This window comes from Ostrinia nubilalis, chromosome 3, assembly GCF_963855985.1.
Source record: "Ostrinia nubilalis chromosome 3, ilOstNubi1.1, whole genome shotgun sequence".
NCBI lineage: Eukaryota > Metazoa > Arthropoda > Insecta > Lepidoptera > Crambidae > Ostrinia > Ostrinia nubilalis.
Window position 1 is genome coordinate 12,706,962 of NC_087090.1, and position 22,723 is coordinate 12,729,684.

The 22,723-nt window shown below is 39.5% G+C and overlaps 2 protein-coding genes across 2 annotated transcripts in view; one reads left to right on the forward strand and one right to left on the reverse strand.

The window, feature by feature from the left end:
- The window catches only part of LOC135087975 (transcription-associated protein 1), a 44,808-nt gene extending 30,516 nt beyond the window's left edge, over nucleotides 1-14,292 (reverse strand). Inside the window, exons 1-21 of the mRNA XM_063982846.1 lie at nucleotides 13,866-14,292; nucleotides 12,904-13,209; nucleotides 12,611-12,805; nucleotides 12,327-12,493; nucleotides 12,005-12,240; nucleotides 11,718-11,922; nucleotides 11,427-11,615; nucleotides 11,013-11,295; nucleotides 10,511-10,732; nucleotides 8,423-10,237; nucleotides 8,144-8,342; nucleotides 7,831-8,066; nucleotides 5,089-5,329; nucleotides 4,797-4,998; nucleotides 3,994-4,164; nucleotides 3,262-3,421; nucleotides 2,455-2,616; nucleotides 2,128-2,379; nucleotides 1,304-1,503; nucleotides 1,039-1,109; nucleotides 563-768 (exon numbers count right to left, since the gene is read on the reverse strand). Of these exons, the coding sequence (XP_063838916.1) occupies nucleotides 563-768; nucleotides 1,039-1,109; nucleotides 1,304-1,503; nucleotides 2,128-2,379; nucleotides 2,455-2,616; nucleotides 3,262-3,421; nucleotides 3,994-4,164; nucleotides 4,797-4,998; nucleotides 5,089-5,329; nucleotides 7,831-8,066; nucleotides 8,144-8,342; nucleotides 8,423-10,237; nucleotides 10,511-10,732; nucleotides 11,013-11,295; nucleotides 11,427-11,615; nucleotides 11,718-11,922; nucleotides 12,005-12,240; nucleotides 12,327-12,493; nucleotides 12,611-12,805; nucleotides 12,904-13,209; nucleotides 13,866-14,012 (5,865 nt within the window). The 5' untranslated portion in view covers nucleotides 14,013-14,292. The remainder of the gene's footprint in view (nucleotides 1-562; nucleotides 769-1,038; nucleotides 1,110-1,303; nucleotides 1,504-2,127; nucleotides 2,380-2,454; nucleotides 2,617-3,261; nucleotides 3,422-3,993; nucleotides 4,165-4,796; nucleotides 4,999-5,088; nucleotides 5,330-7,830; nucleotides 8,067-8,143; nucleotides 8,343-8,422; nucleotides 10,238-10,510; nucleotides 10,733-11,012; nucleotides 11,296-11,426; nucleotides 11,616-11,717; nucleotides 11,923-12,004; nucleotides 12,241-12,326; nucleotides 12,494-12,610; nucleotides 12,806-12,903; nucleotides 13,210-13,865) is intronic.
- Nucleotides 14,293-15,492: 1,200 nt separating this feature from the next.
- LOC135087976 (plexin-B) lies at nucleotides 15,493-22,511 on the forward strand. The gene has a single exon (XM_063982847.1). The coding sequence runs from the start codon at nucleotides 15,624-15,626 to the stop codon at nucleotides 21,309-21,311; it is 5,688 nt and encodes a 1,895-aa protein (XP_063838917.1). The 5' UTR covers nucleotides 15,493-15,623; the 3' UTR covers nucleotides 21,312-22,511.
- The last annotated feature ends 212 nt before the right edge of the window (nucleotides 22,512-22,723 follow it).

The window sequence follows — 22,723 nt, forward strand, 5'->3', positions numbered from 1 at the left end:
ATGGGAGACGCGGACTGACCTTGTAGTGTCGCACGACCAGCTGCAGGATATGGAACAGCTGCTGGACGGAGTGGCCGTCCTCGACGATGATCTTCTTGGTCCAGTGCGTGAGCATGGTGTTGCCGTCCTCCATTCGCTGTGGCATGGCGGCGTGAGGACGTCGTGTGATCCAGAAGGTTCCATGGGAGACGCGGACTGACCTTGTAGTGTCGCACGACCAGCTGCAGGATATGGAACAGCTGCTGGACGGAGTGGCCGTCCTCGACGATGATCTTCTTGGTCCAGTGCGTGAGCATGGTGTTGCCGTCCTCCATTCGCTGTGGCATGGCGGCGTGAGGACGTCGTGTGATCCAGAAGGTTCCATGGGAGACGCGGACTGACCTTGTAGTGTCGCACGACCAGCTGCAGGATATGGAACAGCTGCTGGACGGAGTGGCCGTCCTCGACGATGATCTTCTTGGTCCAGTGCGTGAGCATGGTGTTGCCGTCCTCCATTCGCTGTGGCATGGCGGCGTGAGGACGTCGTGTGATCCAGAAGGTTCCATGAGAGACGCGGACTGACCTTGTAGTGTCGCACGACCAGCTGCAGGATATGGAACAGCTGCTGGACGGAGTGGCCGTCCTCGACGATGATCTTCTTGGTCCAGTGCGTGAGCATGGTGTTGCCGTCCTCCATTCGCTGTGGCATGGCCGGCGTGAGGATCTCTAGCGCCTGCCGCACCACAGAGCGCGCTTCCACAGCGTGCGCCTTCAATAGACTGTGGAATACTGGCCGAAAAGATTTTTTATTAGTACGATTAGTCGAAATAATATAGAATAAACAATTGAAGCTACATAGAGCATAGCCGAGTCAGTTCCTGCAGTAGTGGAACAGTGCGGGAGGGTGATCTCGTTACATGAAAACGTCAGCGAGACTTCAGGATGTGCTTTTGCACGAATGCCCTGATGACAGATCTGTTACATCATATCTCTTCCGAGCTGCTTTACTGCCGCAGGCACCGACCCATTTATAGTACATGTCATGTGGTAAACACTAACCTTGTAAAACGATCCGCTTGTGTATAGCGAATTTGGCGATTATGTGACTTAGCAGTAAGTGTCCGTGATACCTGAAAGAGAAAAATATTATTAAAACACTTCATTATTATGAGCCGCCGTTCGTTATATCTTAGCAGTCACATCCATGACCTAGTGACCGACCTTATAACTTGTATTAAAACTGAGAGCAAAAGAACTCAAACATAACTCATTGTATTTTTAATCATAATGGTACGCGATTAACGCTCAAAATCGTATATGTTACCTAGTAGCAGGATCAACGTAGTTCTTCCCGAGCAGACACGGCCACGCGAAGGTCATGAGGCGCCTCAGCTTGTTGCCTTGCTTCTTGTTGTTGGCGTCGTGGATGTGCGCCGACGCTTGCTCCAGCAATAAGCAGGCAAACTGCAGGAGGGATATGCGGACCGCGTCCGAGCATGCGAACGGGTTTTCTGGGTCTATCACCTATAAATGAAAGATAACGTAAATATGGATTAACTACATCCATCTAAGGATCTTGTTCAATGAAGAGTCTTGACTCTTGCTTCAAGTGAGAGACAGGAAAAAATCTATACTTCTATACTAATATTATAAATGCGAAAGTAACTCTGTCTGTCTGTCTCGCTTTCACACCTAAACCACTGAACCGATTGAAATTTGGCATAGAGATAGTTTGAGTCCCGGGAAAGGACATAGGATAGTTTTTATCCCGGTTTTTGAAACAGGGACTCGCGCGATGTTTTTCTGTGACAGACAAAATTCCACGCGGGCGAAGCCGCGGGCGGAAAGCTAGTACAAAATAAAAGAAAATAGCTTTAAGCCCACTATACACAGCTCGAGCAGTTAGCAGTTAGTCAACATACATGGACCGCATTTGCAGTCATAGTCACGATGAAATGCCGCCAACTGCTCGAGCGGTTCTGATGTGTATACGTAGAATATTGTAGTTAGCTTTGCAGTCGTAGCTTGAAGTTAGAACTAGCTGCTTCAAGCATTTGTGTATAGCAGGCCTTAGGGATTTGTCATTCAAAAAGCTGTTATTATCCGATTTACAAATCATGAAAGAACAATTTATATTATATCACTTACATTGTTTATAAACACGGAGACTACGTTGTCAGGGTTGTCCTGATACGGGGCCGGCGGGCCGCCCACTATCTTCTGGCCCTTCTCAAAGCTCACCGCGAAACACGGGATGAGGATCATCTGCAGCACCTTCGCTTTCAGATCCTGCGACATGGCATCACTCGAGAAATGCTCCACGAAGCGGAAGAACGCCGTACGTTTCCATTCTACAGTGTAATTTTGGGCCACGGTGTTTTCCAGGAAGTCACGCAAAAACTACAAAAGAAAAGCGCATCATTTAAAAATGTTTTTTAAAGAGTTTAAATTACATTAAATTGGGCGTCATTTTACCTGGAAGTCTGGAATGAACCGGTCACACAAAGCTCGCAGCAATTGGAACAACAAATCGATGCTAGATGGATGGTGGCAGAAGTAGTGGAGTAATATCTTCACTATCAGCTTAGGTTCCTTCCAGTGCGTGCAGTCAACGTTTTCGACTTTCTTATGTACCTCCTGCAAAAAAAACATTATGAACATATGAGATTATACACCATCGTCATTACGGTATTTAGTCTCCACTGCAGGAGAACGTCCCTATCTAAATTAAAGGCAAAAGGGAGGATTTGGCCACTCCCCACTCTGGCCATTCTAGCCAGACGGGTTGTGAGGCTTGATTTTCGTATATTTCTCCTTTCGGCTTGATAGTCGCTGGTTACGGAAATTCGCGGGAAGAATGCGGGTGGTTCAAACTTTTTCCAGAACACGGCTAAAGATTATTTCGTAGCAGTAAGCGAAAATTATCTATTTTTAGGAAGTAAGTAACGAAATTTTTTTTGGCACTTTTGAGATTGTGGTTTTATTATTACCTTTGTGCTCACAGTTTAATTAACTAAGTGGAAAAAGTTCTGGGGGCGTAGTGTGAGTTTACGTCAAACGCATTCGATGTCGACTGCGTTAAAAAATATATGAAGATTTTAGTCTTCAAAGTTTCCGCTAGGGACGCTGTACAATCCGTCATACAATTAATGTCACTTTTTTACGCAGTCGATATCGAATGCGTTTGACGTAAACTCACACTACGCCCCCTGCCTGAGCACAAAGGGCGCTTGATCGCCACCTGCGAAGGGATACCAGTCTGCTTTCTTATCAAACACTCACATGATACTGATCGCTGCACCATATCCGTTTGATGAGCTCGATCAAGTCATGCTGCGTGGACAGCCATTGCTCGTCGTACTTGATCAGCAGTGACACCACTCTGATCGCCTGGAACTGCATTTCGGCGCGGTCGGCCTGTGGCAGCGTGGGCGCTGCGCCACTGTTGGGAATTCAAATATTACACACATTTTTATATTTTTATGTGTAGTTTTTATCGCCGCTTTGTAATTTTGAAAAAAAATTTTTGTTACAAGTATACTAGGAATAATCCTACGGGAACAGCCTTTTTCTATCGTATATTGTGTACAACTCTAGAGTGAGACTTCGCCATAGACGTCTGGCAATGTTCAATGGATCTCTCGAGCTACCTATGGAATCGGGATATGACATCATCACCAAAGATGTTCATGTAAATGACAGGCTTGCAATACTTAGGGAAACCTATGACATTGCAGTGCAGCTTTTGAGAACTGTTTTCTCCAATTTAGATCTGTGTTCTGGAGATCTCGCTTCGCCATATCCATTATAATGCCAGATAGGTAGCCAATTAAATTGTCTTTCAAAGAATTTGAGAAAAATCTGGTTTCATACTTTAGAGGCTACCACTAGCTATGAGTATAAAAGTACCTCTTAGGATCAGGTCTAGTGTCTCCTTTGGGTATCTAAAAGTGTTTTATGACCTTATAAGCTACCATAGACTACCAGGATAGAGTACCAGGATAGAGTACATACCTGTTAGCAGCTAGCAGCTGCATCAGCCGCGGCTTCTTGGCAGTCTGCAGCGCTTCCCGGTACGCGGCGCCGGCGTCGGCATGTTTCACCAGGAACACGAGGAAGCGGCTCCACTGCTGGTCCTTGATGTTGTTGTCGCTTAGGATCAGGTCTAGCGTCTCCTTTGGGTATCTGAAAAAGAGACAACTAGGGTTAGATCAGCAGAAAGGATGCAAAAAATAAGCTAGAGTGCAACAAACTAGAATATAAGTTGGTAGATTAAAGACAAGAGTAAATAGAAATGAGTAGGTTATCTTCATAGAAACGCACCGAGCGCGCTAACACTGACAAAATTCGGCGCAACTCCCCGCTAATCCACGCTAAATTTTGTCAGTGTGTGCGTGCGCGCCGCATACGTATTGGCGCGCTCACATACAAACCGCGCTCGGTGCGTTTCTATGAAGATAACCTACTCATTTGTATTTACTCTGTTAAAGAGCACAAATTAGCTTTCAATTAGAAAATAAGATTTTTGGTGACTTTGTCAACAATAAATTAAAATTCGATGAAGACTCATATTTTTGCACTAACTTATTGGCGCTACTGGCGATTGACAGAATCTTACTCTACAGTGGCGCCAACTGATGACAGATAGGGTTAGATCAGCAGATTCAGTGAGTTGACAAAAAAGTGACGACATGAAGCTTCACTTTACCATACAAAATCTTTTGGGGAATCGCGTTTTGACAGCTAAAAGCATGTCATTAACATGGATGAAAATACCCTATAACACATCAGTATTAACTAAATATCGAATTACTTACCTTAGGAGGAATTTGACGAGTGGCTCCCTGAATGGCGAGCCAGCTTCGATCATCAGTGACTTTTCAGTATGGAAGATTAACCGACACAGAACATCGATGAAGCGCGGAGACGCCGCCGGTATCTGGTGGAATATGCCGATCAGAATTATGATCTTCTGTTCGTTCTCCATGTTCTTCGAAACACTCTGAAGGAAGTTGCCCCCTGAAAGATACATTTTCATTGTAATTTGATCACTATCACATCGTTATAACTTGTTTTTGTGCTCGTGACTGTACCACATGAAGCACCCACCTCGGTTAGTTTGTATGGAGTAATCGAGTAATTTTTTGAGCAATTGCAACAGCTGTTCACACAATTTTTCGCTGAACGTAGACGGAAACAGTTGCGTTAAGTACGAAAGTCTCTTGGCGCCATTTACACTCAGGTTGCGATGGTCACCAAGCGTCAGTAGCAACGGTCTCATAACAGGATGGACCATTTCCATGTCAATTTGGAATCCGGATAGGAACTTTTGCATACATTCGAAACCGGCCTAAAACAAAAACAAAGAAATGTAATATAATTATGACGTCATTAAATTATCAACACCTCTTATCTAATACATTTGGTTATAGTCTAAGATCCCGCTATACAACGACCTTCACCGAGATGCTTATTTGATGAAACATATTTTATATTCAATTTAACATGTCAATAATTATATTGCTTAAGGGTTGCCTAATAAATTTCAGTCCAGGATATGATTAATTAATCATTAAAAAAAGATTTTTTTTTAATATTTCATCGGTTTGACTATTAAACAAACTCCATACCAATCGAAAGTATGAAGCCCATAGAATATGCAAACGTTAGGTTGCCTATTCTTTTCCAGTCATAACTCTCGGGTTGCCAGGTATAAACAGGTAAATTGATAGAGCATTTTGCATCGGTCTGATAATTTAATCAAATTTAAATGAAAATAAAGATTATTACATTATGAACACGGTGGTATAGGGTTGCCTGCGAAAAATCAGTCCTGAATGACGGTTGTCGAATTTTGTAAAGTGAAATTAAAACTGAAAGGTAACATTTTTCGAGTAGTTGGCAACATTTGGGAAAGACGAGTTGTATGAGGCGTTTGTGTGTCTTGTCAAGAGGTGTCGCTTGGGTGAAGAAATTTCTCCAGTGTTGCCATGCTTTGGGAGATTTGGTCCAAAAACGTCGAAAGTGGAAATAACGACTTCCGGTCAAAAATTTGGATAACGCCTCCTGCAAAAGGGTCGTACAAATGACATTTGACCATTTTCATCTCGATCACCTGGCAACACTGGCAGCTACGGGGAAAAGTATTTTTTTCGACATGGGTGTCTTTAAAGTTAAGGACGGACAGAAGGAGATATTATGGCAGAAAAAATCCAAAAATGGGGTTTGGTCGGTTATACGACCCAGATTATGGGAAAAATCCGAAAATTCAGAAAATCAAGATGGCGACCGAGTGAGCGGTCATTTTGTAAAAAGTTTCAGATTTCTGATTTTTCAAATGCATTTTTTGGGCAGTTGGCAACATTTGGGAAGGTCGAGTTGTATAGAGCGATTACGTAATTTGCTGAGGAGTATCGTTTGGAAAAACAAAATTTTTCAGTGTTGCCATACTTATTGCATTTTTCGCTTAATTTAGACCATTTTCCGCGCCGAAACCCATTTTTACTTTTTTTCTAACTTAAACCAATCCCGTGAAACAATTCCTTAAACCGACCCAAGTCCCAAAATTTTGTGGCCCCGTAGCTGCCAGTGTTGCCAGGTAATCGAGATAAAAATAGTCAAATGTCATTAGTTTGACCTATTTGCAGGAGGCGTCATCCAAATTTTGGACCAAAAGTCGTTATTTCCATTTTTTACATGTTTTGACCAAATCTTTCAAAGAATGGCAACACTGGAAAATTTTGTTTTTCCAAACGATACTCCTTAGCAAACAACGTAATCGCTCTATACAACTCGACTTTCCCAAATGTTGCCAACTGCCCAAAAAATGCATTTGAAAAATCAGAAATCTGAAACTTTTTACAAAATGACCGCTCACTCGGTCGCCATCTTGATTTTCTGAATTTTCGGATTTTTCCCATAATCTGGGTCGTATAACCGACCAAACCCCATTTTTGGATTTTTTCTGCCATATCTCCTTCTGTCCGTCCTTAACTTTAAAGACACCCATGTCGAAAAAAATACTTTTCCCCGTAGCTGCCAGTGTTGCCAGATGATCGAGATGAAAATGGTCAAATGTCATTTGTACGACCCTTTTGCAGGAGGCGTTATCCAAATTTTTGACCGGAAGTCGTTATTTCCACTTTCGACATTTTTGGACCAAATCTCCCAAAGCATGGCAACACTGGAGAAATTTCTTCACCCAAGCGACACCTCTTGACAAGACACACAAACGCCTCATACAACTCGTCTTTCCCAAATGTTGCCAACTACTCGAAAAATGTTACCTTTCAGTTTTAATTTCACTTTACAAAATTCGACAACCGTCATTCAGGACTGATTTTTCGCAGGCAACCCTATACCACCGTGTTCATAATGAAATAATCTTTATTTTCATTTAAATTTGATTAAATTATCAGACCGATGCAAAATGCTCTATCAATTTACCTGTTTATACCTGGCAACCCGAGAGTTATGACTGGAAAAGAATAGGCAACCTAACGTTTGCATATTCTATGGGCTTCATACTTTCGATTGGTATGGAGTTTGTTTAATAGTCAAACCGATGAAATATTTAAAAAAAAATCTTGTTTTAATGATTAATTAATCATATCCTGGACTGAAATTTATTAGGCAACCCTTAAGCAATATAATTATTGACATGTTAAATTGAATATAAAATATGTTTCATCAAATAAGCATCTCGATGAAGGTCGTTGTATAGCGGGATCTTATACTATTAAGCAAACTTGAATTGCTTACTCAAATAAACAACATTCTTTGTTACATCTACAACCATTATGAGTCAATCAATAATTAATTAGCGATTAAATAGTCCATTAGATAACTTACTTGTTGTAATTCTTGGTCATTCTTTTCGAGTGATTTGTATAGCACTTGGAATATCTTTTCCCTGCAGTGCTTCTCTTGGATATAGTGACAGGCTGCCAGAGCTTTAAGGGCCGACGCTCTGAGCGGTACCAAGTTAACGCCCTTATAGCACGGCAGCTTGCCTAGCATGGCGTCTTCGGCCTCACACAATGAGAGCAACTCGCGGAAAAATACTTTGTGCTCGTTGATGTTCAAATCTGAAATAGCATACCCATTAAAAACCAAATTCTAGAAACATTGATTTATTATTATTTAAATAAAAAAATATAATTACCAATCGTAAACAGCCTTGGTTTTAGAGTTGTACAGAATGTAGTTCCATCCATCAAGCCCATTTGGGCGTTAGCTGGTTGATGTCGTAGTAAATGTTTTTTAGGCGGAATGATATCAGCTAGAACTTCCCTGTGAGGATCCATTACCTCTGTAACTGTCTTATTTTGGAGTTCGGCTATTAATTCCAGGGATTTCATGGCCTATTAAATAAAGGGTAATATTAAAATACACATAATTTAAAACTGTAAAAAAAAACATTAAAACCATGTAATCTTATTACCTGTTGTCTAACAAGTAGATGTGGACTAGTGACTTGGAGGACAAGTTCTTGTAGCACATCGTGCAATGCCCGAGCCTTCGCAGCGGCCACTTCGCCTTCCGAGGGTTCCGAGGACACCACCGCAGGACCCGTCACGCACACGCGAACCAACCTCTCCAGGTTCACAGTAGCCATATCAATAGCACCTGAAGACACTTCACCCGTCAAGTCCATCATCACGAACAGGACGGCTTTCAAAAACGTAAATATGTGTTTGTACACCCATTCGGGCGCCATCTTCTCGACCATGAATTTGACGGCGATACATCCGCCCAGCTTAGCGTACCAGGCTCGCTCGTAACAGAGGGCGGACATGCGTTCGGCCAAATACTCCATGAGCGGTAAGCGACACGCCCGCTCTTTGCTGCCCAGCACTGTAGCTGCTGTCTCTATCATTAACACGAGCGCGAGGTGACCCGGTTTACACAGCTCCTTCTCTTCGTGCCCCATCACAACAGCGATAGCATCCACGAGGACCAACGCATCCAGCCCCTCCTTAGGCCCGCCGGTGCCGGCGAACGGCCCGGCTTCTTGGGCTATAGCTACCATTGTGTAATGGCGCACTAATGACACCATAGTGGGCAGCACGTGATGCCGCAACTCTTTGATTGCCGCGGCCACAAACATCCCAGTCAAAGCGGTGCGATGAGTGTTTCGCACAATATTGTTGCTACATTTGTAGTAGGGCCCGTTTTGCACATGAATTTTGCCTTCAACGAAGCTCGGATGATTGAACAGCTTCATTAGCGTCGGTCTGTCATCGTCTAAATTGAGCGAAGAAGCTAAGTAGCACCGAAGAACCTCCCAACACTGACGTCTATAAAACGGGTCAGTTGTGCTAGACTTTAACGCAGAGAATGCCGTGTCTATAACTTTGTCTACTTCGAAATCTAAAGGTTTGGGCTGGTCTTGGAAATAGGCCTGTACCGCAGGAGGCGGCGCGTCAGTTTCTCGATATTCTAAACTCTGTGGCTCAATCATCATCTTGCGATTGCCACCACCGAACTTTCCTAGAACTCTAAAGGCGATCCTTGCCACTTCATTGTTTTGTAGAGTTCTCCAAAGAGCTTGCATCAGATCAGCTCGAACAGGCTGAATGTGTTCATACAAAAAGTCAGGCTGCAAGTTGTCCACACAAAGTTCGAGTGTACGGAGGCCTTGAGAAATTAAAGTGTGTGAGCCATTCAAAGCTGATACTAAGGGGTCCATCAACATCGGTAAATAAGGCAATAGACTGCTCAGTCTTACGGGTACTGTCAAACACAACTCGACAAATAAATCTTTCATGTGTTGTTTGTGAAGGCCACTCTGAAGTCTGTTCAAACCCTCTAAAAGGTTTGGTAGTAATGGCAAAAATTCTTGATAGAGTAAGTCATGACTGCCTCCGCCGATTGAGCGAAACAGAGCTCTAAGAAGCAGGAAATAGTTGTAAGGCTCTTTAGCGGTCATCGCATAATCCATTGCTTTATTTACAATGCTGTGTAAATGCGGGCGCAGCATTTGCTCATTTTCAGTCGGAAACAGACTCACTGAACCAAACACCAATTTGAATAGCCTCAAATACAAATTGGATCTCTCAACATTTGTGCCCATTTCTTCCATTCGTTTCAAAAGGTACTCCACTAAAACCGTAGCGAATATTGGAGAAGTAGCTGGGTTTGATAAAAACGTATTTGCAATTATTTGTAAGGTCATGTTCTTATTGATTCGTTCCACCATATGGGATATCGTAGCTGTGAATATTTCTTGGAACGTCTGAGGATTCATCATGGAAAACTGGAAAAGAGAGTAATAAAGTTAACGATGTGTGGATAACAACTTTATTTTCAATGAGAAAATAAGCAGACTGTCGATTTAAGGGGAACGAATTTAAACGATCAGGTTGATGTCACTGTTTCCCAATCTGTGCGGCAAGACGCTAAGCATCTGCACGCATGCGTCAAAAAAGATAAATAAAATTAAAAGTCCATCACAAAAAATGTAATCTGTAAAACAATTTGTACTTTCTGCACATAACCATAGAGTACAAAATTAAAAGCAGATACATACAACTCCACTAAAGTGCTCCAAAACCTCTTTCTCCTCTTTAGAGCGCACGTGTGGCTGAGCAGGCGGCTGCACGGGCGCGCGGGGAGCGGCTAGCGTGTAGATGTCCAGCGACTGCAGCCCCCAGCGTACGAGTCGAATGAACACTAGCGTCTCACGCGCACTGAACTGCTTCTGCCCGGTGATAGTCGTCGTCGTCGTGCCCTCACTTGTGGTGGTAGTTTGCTGGTGGAAAATTAATTAGAAATTACATTTTAATCTCAACAATTTGAATTTAAACAGTTAAGTTAGGTACTACTTCTATTGGGTCAAATATACCGTAAGATAGTGACGTCATCTGCTTGTATTGTCATTCAAAATCTATGGGAGGATCGATTTTTGCCTGCTCGTAAAAAGTACGTCAGTTGATTGCGGGTGGATTTTTTACGTTATTCTAGACTCCACTAAAACAGTCTAACTAATTTCTACAATATGTAACCTATTTCAAAATGATAAATACACTTACTTTGCATGATGCGCAACCCCAAGTAATAGTCTTTACTCCACAAACGAGCGTCTTCACAAGTGTCCTATAATCGCCCACGTTCAGGTTGCTCATTTGCGACGAAGGAAATCCAATCTTGGACTTCTCCTCCGCCTTGGTTATGCTGTCGAGGAAGTCTGGACCAGGCTTCTCTTCCTCTGACTTGGTCTCTACAGCGGGCGTGGAAGGCGCCGGCGTTGTCGGAGTGCTAGGAGTCGTTCCGTTGGCACTGGCGATAGCCGGTGAAGACGGCTGGCTGTGGCTGCTGTGAGGAATATGGCTAGTATAAAAACCTACTTTTTATACATATAAATACAAGTCATTGACACAATCTAGACCCATTTAGAGCAAGAGTATACATTTCTATTTTATTTGACAGCACCAGGATATACTTACCACTTGGTCATTAGCGCAGGCAGTTGAAGTTTAGAAATGGTCTTGAACTTCAAAACAAACACTTCTAAGATGCGCATTAGCAGTTGCCTGCCTTGAGGCTGTGCGCCAGCCGCGGCACCCTCGCTCTCCGAGCGTTGCCGAATGCAATCCACCAGATTGAGCAATAGTTTACAGGACATCGTTTGGATGCTGAAATAACAATACACATTACTACATAAGTCAATATAGTCCCAAGCACACAGAATATACCAGATAAATTATTTTGTTCTGCTGTAATAATATGTGACAAACCTCGTAGGCAGAGACTCATCATGCACATTTTTGGAGAACAAATGAGCAGCAATAGCAAGATCCGTCAGTGGTAAGTGTTGTCGAACATGGTGAACTAAGTCTGCCAATGTTGAATAAGCCAGTGGGCGAAGCGACTCGTGTACTGTCCATCCACCGCCCAACAATACTTCTTCGTCAAATAAACGTTCCATGTAAGGCACAAATTCTGCAAGAAAAAAGTGATGACATTGATTTATTTTACCTCTAGTCTCTTGTTATAAAATGAAATGTTAGAACTTAGAACATACTTAGCCTCAAGTCTGTTGCGAGAATATGTCTTGTTGCTATAACAAGCTCCTTCCTTAAATGTGCCACTTCTGGTGGACATAGAGTCAATAAGCCAATAATCCCCTTCACCATCAGATTAGCATGATTTGCTATAGTCTCCTGGTATATTCTGATGATGTAAGCTAGAAATGCTAGCGTTTTTATTTGTGCCCCCATAAAATCCACAAATACCTCTTTGTTGAATGATGCAGATTGTCTAAAAAACATTAACAAAATAAAGAAGTAAATTACAATAATATTATTGAATATGTATCAAGATTTTCATTATGTCATCATGTTTACCTATGTGTGACAGCTGGCTGTAAAGTTATAGTTTCCATAATGAGAGGAATAAAGTTGCTGACTTCTTGATGCACATTCTGCTTATACAACTGATACATTAGTACCACTATTATCGGAAGCTCTTGAATCACTTTTAGTGATAATACAGATCGTGGAATTAGGTTGTACTGAAAAAAATGAGTCAGTTTTAAAAAAATCTCAACTATTAAGCAAATCTTTTTACTTAATACCATTTTTATGAAGCAGGGAATAAATGTATAGTTATTTCACTCCAGTATACTTACAGTTACAACACTTCCATCTAATAATTTCTTTTCAGTATGTATAGGAGTCGTAGTATAAGTCTCTTGAAGTAGTTGTTCAATGTTGACTTCAGATAAATCTTTGACTCGTATAGTAGGCTTTGGCTCAAATATTTTTGGTAAATGATTAGGCAAATCTGAATAAATGCCTTTTACCCATTGCAGAAACTTGTGGATCTAAAATATTGGTAATTCATATTTTCATATTTTAAAGAATGCTATAAAATAATCACAGATTAGGATTAAATTGATACTTGAAAAATTAAACAACTTACATCAACATCGGCACTGTAAGCTGGACGATATTGTTTGTGAAGCTCCATAAAAATTTTTAAACAAACAAGAACATTTTCCTCATTTTCAATTTCCATCAATTTTAACATCAGTATGAGAATGCTTTTGACATACTGTCGCAAAGTCTCACTTATTGGTAAACGATGGATCATTTCCAAGATAAGTTTCCTGACTTGCTGAATGTTATACTCAGCAATGAAATGTGGTTCTCCTTCTTGCAATATTTTAAGAAATATTTTCAACGAGTGATCTAAGAATTGTGGATACTGCGGTGAACTTAGTATGACCTAAAACAAACCATTTTAAATATTTTAATACCTATTATAAAAAAGTCAGCGCAGGGTGAAGTTGTGGGCTGAAGCTACTTTGATTGTTATGGCGTAAATGATTGAATACTTTAATATTTTGTCAACTAAATAATATAACTCAAAGGTGACTGACTGACTGACATAGCGATCTATCAACGCACAGCCCAAACAACTGGACGGATCGGGCTGAAATTTGGCATGTAGGTAGATGTTATGACATAGGTATCCGCTAAGAAAGGATTTTTAACGAAACTTCATGCCTAAGGGGGTAAAACGGGATCCACGCGTACGAATTCGCGCGGGCGGCTGCTACTTAATGCATAAAGTTCTTAAACAATGGGCATACATTTTAATTCCAGAGGCAAAAACTGTTGCTTTATGTGCATTTTTACAATGTGGGTATTACAGAAATTTTGTCTGGAATTTATGTACTTTACGTTTTTGTGATGATTAGGTTGGAGTATAGGAGCATAGGATGATAATGATTTTACCACAGAATACCACATTATAAATTGATTAAAGAGAATTTCAGAAACACAGTAAAATGAAGATACAAAAAAACGTGGGATTTTTTTAAAACCCTACCCTCTGACCAAGATTATGGTTTAATTATCAGAAAATGCTATGAATTTTACCTCGAAATTTTCACTAAGCTCCTGCGCTGCTTTGAGCTTGATTTCATCCTTAGCGCCAGGGTCTGCTAACATGGTAACATAGCTTCTGTAGGTATTCATTTGGGTATGCGGATCGCCGGGGCCACCGGCGGCCATCGTGGCCATCATTTTAAAGTAATTTGTACTACCACAATCACAGTAAAATAGTAAATTCACTCAATAACCGGACACTGCACATGTTTATGCGATATTTTTGAGTACCGTGCACATAGTCTGTCTCATTCGCTTGTGGGCTACTCTCCGATCACAAACAATATATTCCCAGATGGCAAATTAATTATCAGTGAATGAAAATACTTTTCATTTTCACTAATCTCACGATCAATACAAGAAATAAAAATAAATGTTTGCCGAATATTCCAAACACCAAAAATCACCAAAACCACAAATGACAAGAAACATTGAATGATTGAATGAAATGAAACAAAAAATACCACGGAATGGAAATTTCAATCCTCGAGGACAAAGACAGCGATAGACGAATGCTTATGAACAAAAGAGATATCAGCATAAAAATAAAACTTCACTCTTACACTAAACTTCACTCACTCACTTTGTCTATGGTTTATTATGGTACGGCCACAGTAACAAAGAACCTAAGTAAAAAAATTATAATTTCTCACATCAGTGCAGTGCAGTGTTTGTTTTTATTTTAAAATGTTATCATTTTTTTTAGATAAAATCATAAAATGTTTGTTTCAGCTTAAATTATGTTGTCTCAATAGCGCCAGCCTCAGATATACCGCCTCTGTGGTCTAGTGGTAAGACCACTAATTGCACCACTTGTTTCAGACGCAGAGGTTCCGGGTTCGATTTCTAGGGGGGCAAAATGTTTCTGCTCAGTTTGGTTACTTTGGTTGTTGACTGGGTATTTTAAGTCTGTTTACCACTTAACTAGTGTGATGTCTCCATCTTAACAACAGTATTATGAGTTTTGTGTTTCGGTAGTCCTACTGCCGATAAATAAACCAATCATTTCCTCTGTGGTGGAGGAATCGGGTGAACTCGCTGCCACCTTTGTTTGGTCTGTTATAATCCATCTGAGCAGCTGACGAAGCCCAAGAGCGCGTCTACCTTTAGGATTAAATTTTCGTTTTTCGTCTGAATGTAAAATAAATGAAGTCCGTTAAAATGTAACCGCATCTGTGGTCGTGGTAAGAACACCTGCTTCAGACGCAGAGGTCCCGGGTTCGATTCCCAGTGGGCTGGGGGCAGATTTTTCTGTTCGGTTTGGTTGGTGCAAGGAACTTTATAAGTTCCTTGGGTTGGTGGTAGAGCTTGTTCTAAGTCCGCCTGGCTAGCTACCACCATCTTACCTAAGTCTGTCGCCATAACAACAATGTTAACAGCATTGTTGTGTTCCGGCAGTTAAAGATAAGATGGCCAGTTCCTCCGTAGTTGAGGATTCCGGGTGAAGCTCGCTTCCACCTTCGGCCTGATCATCACTTACCATCAGGTGAAATACAGGCCAAGATTTAGGCCAAGAGCTTCCCGTTGTGGATAAAAAAAAGTAAAAAAAACCATAGAACATGCAGCAACATGTTACTCTATGGTTTGATCAAACTCTATTGTTTATTCCCATGTCATCGGCATCGATGGAAGCTTTTACAATTTACATTTTATTTTTGTAAGCAAAAAATGGGTTGAAAATGAAATAAAAACAAGTGTGGTTGTGATAAAGTGAACAATATCCCTGCGAATGAAACTTACGATGTGATCATGGCTGCTTTTACAACATTATTAGTCATAACATTCTGGCTTCAAAGTACAATAGTGTGTGGATACGAATTTATATCACAATATCCCAGTCAACAGAATGAAACATACTATTTCTACCACCTTGCAGTCGATAGAATAAGTGGTCAAGTTTATGCTGGATCATTGAATTGGCTTCATCAACTGAGCCCAGACCTGAAACCCATTCATGTAATACGAACTGGTCCAAAACTTGACAATCCTATGTGTCATGCTAGTGGTTGCACTTCGCCCGAAATAAAAACAACATACATCGATAATGTAAATAAAATCCTGGTGATAGATCAAGAGTCAAGAATTGTGATAGGATGTGGATCAGTTGCCCAAGGATCCTGTTTCAAGTATAAACTGGGAGACCTGTCAGCGGAACCCGAGTTTGTGCCCGTAAGTGTGGCAGCTAACGATGCCGATGCCTCTACATACGCATTTATCGGGCCTGAGAGATACAACTCTTGGGACCGTGCTAATGTTTTATATGTAGGCACAACATTCACCAACAATGGAGAGTACAGACATGATGTTCCAGCCATATCCAGCCGAGATCTTATGACACTAGATCTGGCCCAGTTCACTTTCTCAAAACAGAGTTTGATACAAATAGATGTTAAGTACAGAGATAATTTTTTAGTGCAGTATGTGTATGGATTCAATGCCAGTGATTATGCATACTTCCTAATAATACAAAAACACTCTCATCTTGCTGGCAATGAAGAGCTCGGGTATGTGTCTCGTCTGGCTCGCACCTGCGTTAATGATGACAACTACAACAGTTATACGGAGGTGACATTGGAGTGCCATGTGCGTGAAGAAACTTCGAGTGGTAAGAGTGAAGTTGTCAATTATAATCTAGTTCAAGATGCTAAGATAGCCAGGGCTGGTTCCAATTTAGCCAACCAATTGGGTATTGAAACAGGTGACTCTGTATTAGTTGCCCTTTTCAGTCCTTCAAGAGGTATCACTAATGAGCCAATGGCTAAATCAGCTATATGTGTGTTCTCCTTACAAGAAATAGAAATTAAGTTTAATGAAAATGTTCATATGTGTTTTAATGGTAGTACTAAGGCACGCAATATGGGTTACATATCAGGTATGATATCTGATGGCAAATGTCCGAGTGTAGGCACTACTGGCAATATACTTAATTTCTGTGAAGTGGGTCTTAAAATTAGTGGTCTGTATCCAATCAAAACAATATCTGTAATTCACTGGAATAATACTTTAGTAACTTCTGTAACTATGTCTGTAACTGGATTACATACTGTAGCTTTTCTAGGCACAAGTGATGGTGTTTTAAAGAAAGTGTTAATTGATGCAGAAAAGGCATTAGAATATTCTAGTGAAGAACTTCTACCTGGCCAAAGGATACTTCCTGATACAACTCTGTCACCCTATCAGAAAACTTTGTATGTGTTAGCAAAGAATACAATTGTACAAATACCTACTGAAAGATGTGCAGAACATGGTAATTGTTCTTCTTGTTTGGAATCCAATGACCCTCATTGTGGATGGTGTTCATTAGAAAAACGGTGTACAGTTCAAAGTATGTGTCAGAAAGGTACCCAGAGTGCACCCAGGTGGTTGTCTCAATACACAGGTCAGCAATGCATTGATTTTGAACAAATTTTACCTGATAGGATATCAATGAGTGAAGAAACTACTGTGCAGCTAATTATTAGAACTTTACCTGAATTACCCTTTGGAGCAAAATATAAATGTGTGTTTGGCAATGCACAACCCATTGATGCTGCAGTTACCTCCAATGGCCTAGCATGCCCTACCCCAGATGTAAAATACCGACCTAAAATACCTCAAAATCAGGACCACATTTATGTACCCCTTTCAGTTCACTCCTCAGAGACCAATAAAGATTTTGTATCCCGAAATTTTGCTTTTTATGATTGCTCTAAGCATACAACTTGTCATTCTTGCATTATAAGTGAGTGGGCATGTAACTGGTGTATTTATGACAATAAGTGTACCCATGATGTTTCAGTATGTCAAAGAACTATCATTAGTGGGGAAAATAATCCTACAAAACTACTGAATCATGGCATAGGCCATTGCCCACGCATCAGGCAATATAAAAAGCCAATTTTACTGCCTAACAATGTCCCCAAGGAACTGGAACTAGAGGTGGAGAACCTACCTCATTTACAGCCTGGCCACACAGGATTTCAATGCATAGTAAGCATTGAACTAGCTAACATGATACTCCCAGCTAGAGTGGAGTCAAATCACTATATTGTGTGTGACAAAACTACATATTCTTATGAAGAAGATGTGGGAGAATATAATGTTAGTGTAAAAGTTGTATGGAATCACAAACATTATATTGACACAATAACAATTACATTGTACAAATGTGAGATACTGGGGTCCCACCGAGATCATGCTGATTGCTCACTGTGTATCACACGAAATTCCATATATCAATGCACTTGGTGTGGTAATTCTTGTTCCTATAGTGAATCTTGTCTAGAAACTCCTGTTACTGAATGCCCTAAACCCAGAATAGACATGATAAAACCTCTGAGTGGCCCAATAGAAGGAGGCACTACTGTAACAATAGAAGGAAGTAACTTGGGCCTAAGAGTAGAGGAGGTCACTGGAAAAGTGCGCATTGGCGATGTATTGTGTGATATAGTTGATTTTGAGGTATCGGTCAGTATCACTTGTAAAACAGGCCCTTCCAATGGATCAATGGTAGCTCCAGTTATTGTAGAAAATGATGCAGGATATACAGAATCATCAGTTTTGTTCAGCTACAAAAATATAAAATTACAAGGCATCTATCCTGCTGTAGGACCTGTGTCAGGCGGAACACAATTAGCTATTGGTGGACAGCATTTAAATATTGGTTCATCTGTATCAGCTTATTTGGATGATTTATCTTGTTCTGTAAACAAAACACAAACATCCAATAGTAGATTAATTTGTATAACTCCCAAGACAAATGCTCCACATGTGATTCATACATTGACTGTTTCTATAGATAATGCTAATCGCTCTCTTAATGGAGATCTTTTTAACTACACTGCTGATCCTACTATAATGGAAATAAAACCACTTAAAAGTTTTGTGTCTGGTGGAAGAATGATAACAGTACATGGCACTAATCTTCATACTATTCAAAAACCTTTAATGAAGTTATATTATGCCAATGAAGAAATTCCAGTCAACTACACTGCCTGTACTGTATTAAATTCAAATCAAATGGAATGTCCAAGCCCTGCAATAAATGCAAAATATCATGATATATTACAAGCAACCAAATCTCAAACAAGTACCCCACAGATAGCAATGAAAGTTGGATTTGTAATGGATAATGTAGAGACTATGCATGATTTAGAAAAATATTTTAATCCTCCTAGAACTCACATGGTTTTTGTGGAAGATCCCCATGTATACCAGTTTCCAAACAGAATAAAATCATACAAAGGTGGTGATCCTCTGGTGATTGAGGGTGAAAATTTGATTAGAGCTAGTGATGAATCAGATGTGGTCGTAACAATCGGCACTCAGCCCTGTAATGTGACAAGCTTAACAATGCAACAGCTTCTTTGTACACCTCCTCAAATACAACCCTCTAACACAGATGAAAATGGAGTGCAAGTTTTGGAAATAAACTTACCCTTAGTTGTGGTGAAAGTTGGAAAAAATCTAAGATTTCCTATTGGATACCTTCACTATGAATTGATGAGAAATTATAATTTCCCACCAGAGGCTATTGCAGGGATTGCTGCTGGAACCTTCTTTTTAGTCTTAATTTTTATGATTGTGTTGGTTATGTACAGAAGGAGGAGCACAAAGGCAGAGAGGGAATATAAGAGAATACAAATACAAATGGACACCCTTGAAAGTAATGTCAGATTAGAATGTAAACTTGCTTTTGCAGAATTGCAAACTGATATGTCAGATCTGGCAGCAGATTTGGAACATTCAGGTATTCCAACTCTTGATCATGTGAATTATGTCATGAAAGTATTTTTCCCTGGAGTTTCAGATCATCCTATTTTGAATGTGCAAAGTCAATTTATTAATGCTCCTAGGACAAATTACGACGCAGCTATGATTCAATTTGAACAACTTTTGAATAATAAATGTTTCCTTCTGTCATTTATAGACACATTAGAAGCACAAAAATCATTTAACATTAGAGACAAAGTAAATGTAGCTTCTTTGCTGATGATTATACTTATGGGCAAGATGGAATATGCCACGGATATATTGAAGTCACTATTGTTGCGCCTAATAGACAAATCCATTTGTAACAAGCACCCTCAGTTAATGCTAAGGAGAACAGAAAGTGTTGTGGAGAAAATGTTAACAAATTGGATGGCCCTGTGTATGTATTATTATTTAAAGGATTATGCTGGCTCTTCCTTATTTTTATTATTTAAAGCTATTAAACATCAAATTGAAAAAGGGGTGGTTGATGCCATAACACATGAAGCACGGTACTCTCTATCAGAAGAAAAACTTTTGAAAGAACAAATAAACTATCAAACTATTACTTTACACATTGTACAAGATGATTTTGACGATAAGGTTCAATGTAAAGTTTTAGACTGTGATAGCATATCACAAGTAAAATCAAAAATACTAGATGCTCTCTTTAAAAATACTCCATTTTCGTTACGACCTTCCGTCCACGAAGTTGATCTTGAATGGCGCCATGGAAGAGGCGGACACGTAACTCTGCAAGATGAAGACCTTACGACAAAGACGCTGAACGGCTGGCGGAAACTCAATACCTTAGCTCATTATGGCGTCAAAGAATCCGCAGTGATGTCTTTAATATCACGCCAAAACGACAGTTTCAACACTGCATACAAAATTCCATGCAAGAATTGTACTGGTATTTATTGTTCAAATTCGCATATACGAGTGTATAATAGCGATATCACTGATCAAAACGTACATTATTATCACTTGGTTAAACCCATTGAGTATCAGCACATTGTTAACAAATCGTCAGAACATAGCCACAAAGCTATCCCAGAGATATTCCTCACCAGGCTTTTGTCCACCAAAGGAACAGTGCACAAGTTTGTTGACGACTTCTTTAGTACTGTCCTCACTGTAAACGAAGTTTTACCACCAGCTGTGAAGTGGTTGTTTGACTTGTTTGATGATGCTGCCAGAGCACATGGCATAATGAATCCAGAGGTAGTTCATGCTTGGAAGTCAAATAGTTTACCTCTAAGATTTTGGGTAAATCTTATAAAAAATCCCGATTTCATATTTGATATCAACAAAACGGCTACTGTTGATTCATCACTATCAGTAATCGCACAAACATTTATGGATGCCTGTTCTTTGACGGAGCATCGATTGTGTAAAGATTCGCCATCAAATAAATTATTGTTTGCAAAAGACTTGCCCACGTACAGAGAAATGGTTATTCAGTTTTATCAAGCAGTCTCGCAATTACCTCAAGTTACAGACCAAGAATTAAGTACTTCTATGCAACAACTCTCTGTAGAACAGTTAAATGAGTTTGATACTCTGTCTGCCTTAAAAGAGTTGTACATTTATGTCAGTAAGTATAGAGAACAAATTATATTAGGACTAGAAAACAAAATGCACTTAGCTCATAAATTAGATAATATAGCATGCACTATGGAAGGAGATCCCACATCTATATGCTGACTATATGACACTGTAAGTAACGATTTAATTGCATTTACGTAATTTATTTATACAATATCTATTTTGTAAAAAAGCTTTAATTTATTCTGAAAATACTCAGATTTAAAACCGATGTAAAAAGACTGTAAAATATCAGTTTCACAAATCTAGGTAGGGAGTTAAAATATTTTTTTCCAGTGGTTATAAGATAATTGACCCTAAAACATATTTTAAGGACACTGTAAAAGTATGTTATATTTTTTGTAAGTAAGATGAAAATGCACTCATGTTTTACTATTGGCATGTATGTAAAAATTTATTAATTAAGTAGCCCTTATTATTTTAATGCATTTACCTCCCAGATGCCATAACTTAGTGTCCATGCTATTTTAATGATTTTGATATTATAATAATGCTCTCTTTTTATTTTACAAATAGTACCTATAGATCTGGTGTTAAATTTATTTTAAAATATTGTAAATTAAGATTGTATGTATCTAAATACTTATCTATTGATGTGTAATAATATGCTAAGTTGTATGTGTAAAAAAGCTAATTCTTAAGGAAAATGTTGTGATATTTGTATTTGGAATATTGATATTATCATTTTATTACTTTATCCAATTAATTTCAACTGTAAATTAGTCCATATTGTATTATAGCAATCAGAATCTCAATTAGTATGTTTGTATGTAAACCTAATATGGTCTAATTTCTGAAGTCGGTGTGTGATCGGAGAGGGGCGGAGTGCGAGTTACCCACACATCTCCGTTCTCTCTCGGACCGCGCTGCTTTAGCAGGTAGGTGATTCAAACCATTTGATAACTTGATTTAAAATTTTTGTATGCCATTTTTTTTACCGAAACTTACGACAACCGAGTCTACCGTAACTCGCGCGAGGTTCTGAACCGCCTTCCTGGAGCCGACACGGTTGAACAGTAGCAGCTTCTCAATTTCATGTCTTGTATTTGTTTGATCTCATATTTTTATTGCTCAAATTTTGTTAATATTTAATTATGTATCATGCCATGACACTTTTTTTTGCAAAATTGTAATATTCCATTTACAAAATATTTTAAGCTAGGCTTAGGTTAATTAAAATTAAGGCAGCGTAAATTCACCCGTCTCTTAAAGTTTTATATTAGTACTTAGAATATACTTATTTATCAATCTTTTTGTAATGAATAATTTGAACATGAATGGGATAAAAAGTAAAAAATCGCATTATTATTTCGACATCAATTTTTATTGACACATAAATATACCATAAATCCATGATGTATGTACTCTAAGCAGATTTAAGCACGTTCAATATTACAAACTGTCCACTCCGCCGATTTAAAACAAATAGACACAACACAAATTGTGCTTTTAACAAGTTTGTACTTTCACGCATATTTATATATTAATAAATAGTTCAACAATAATACTAC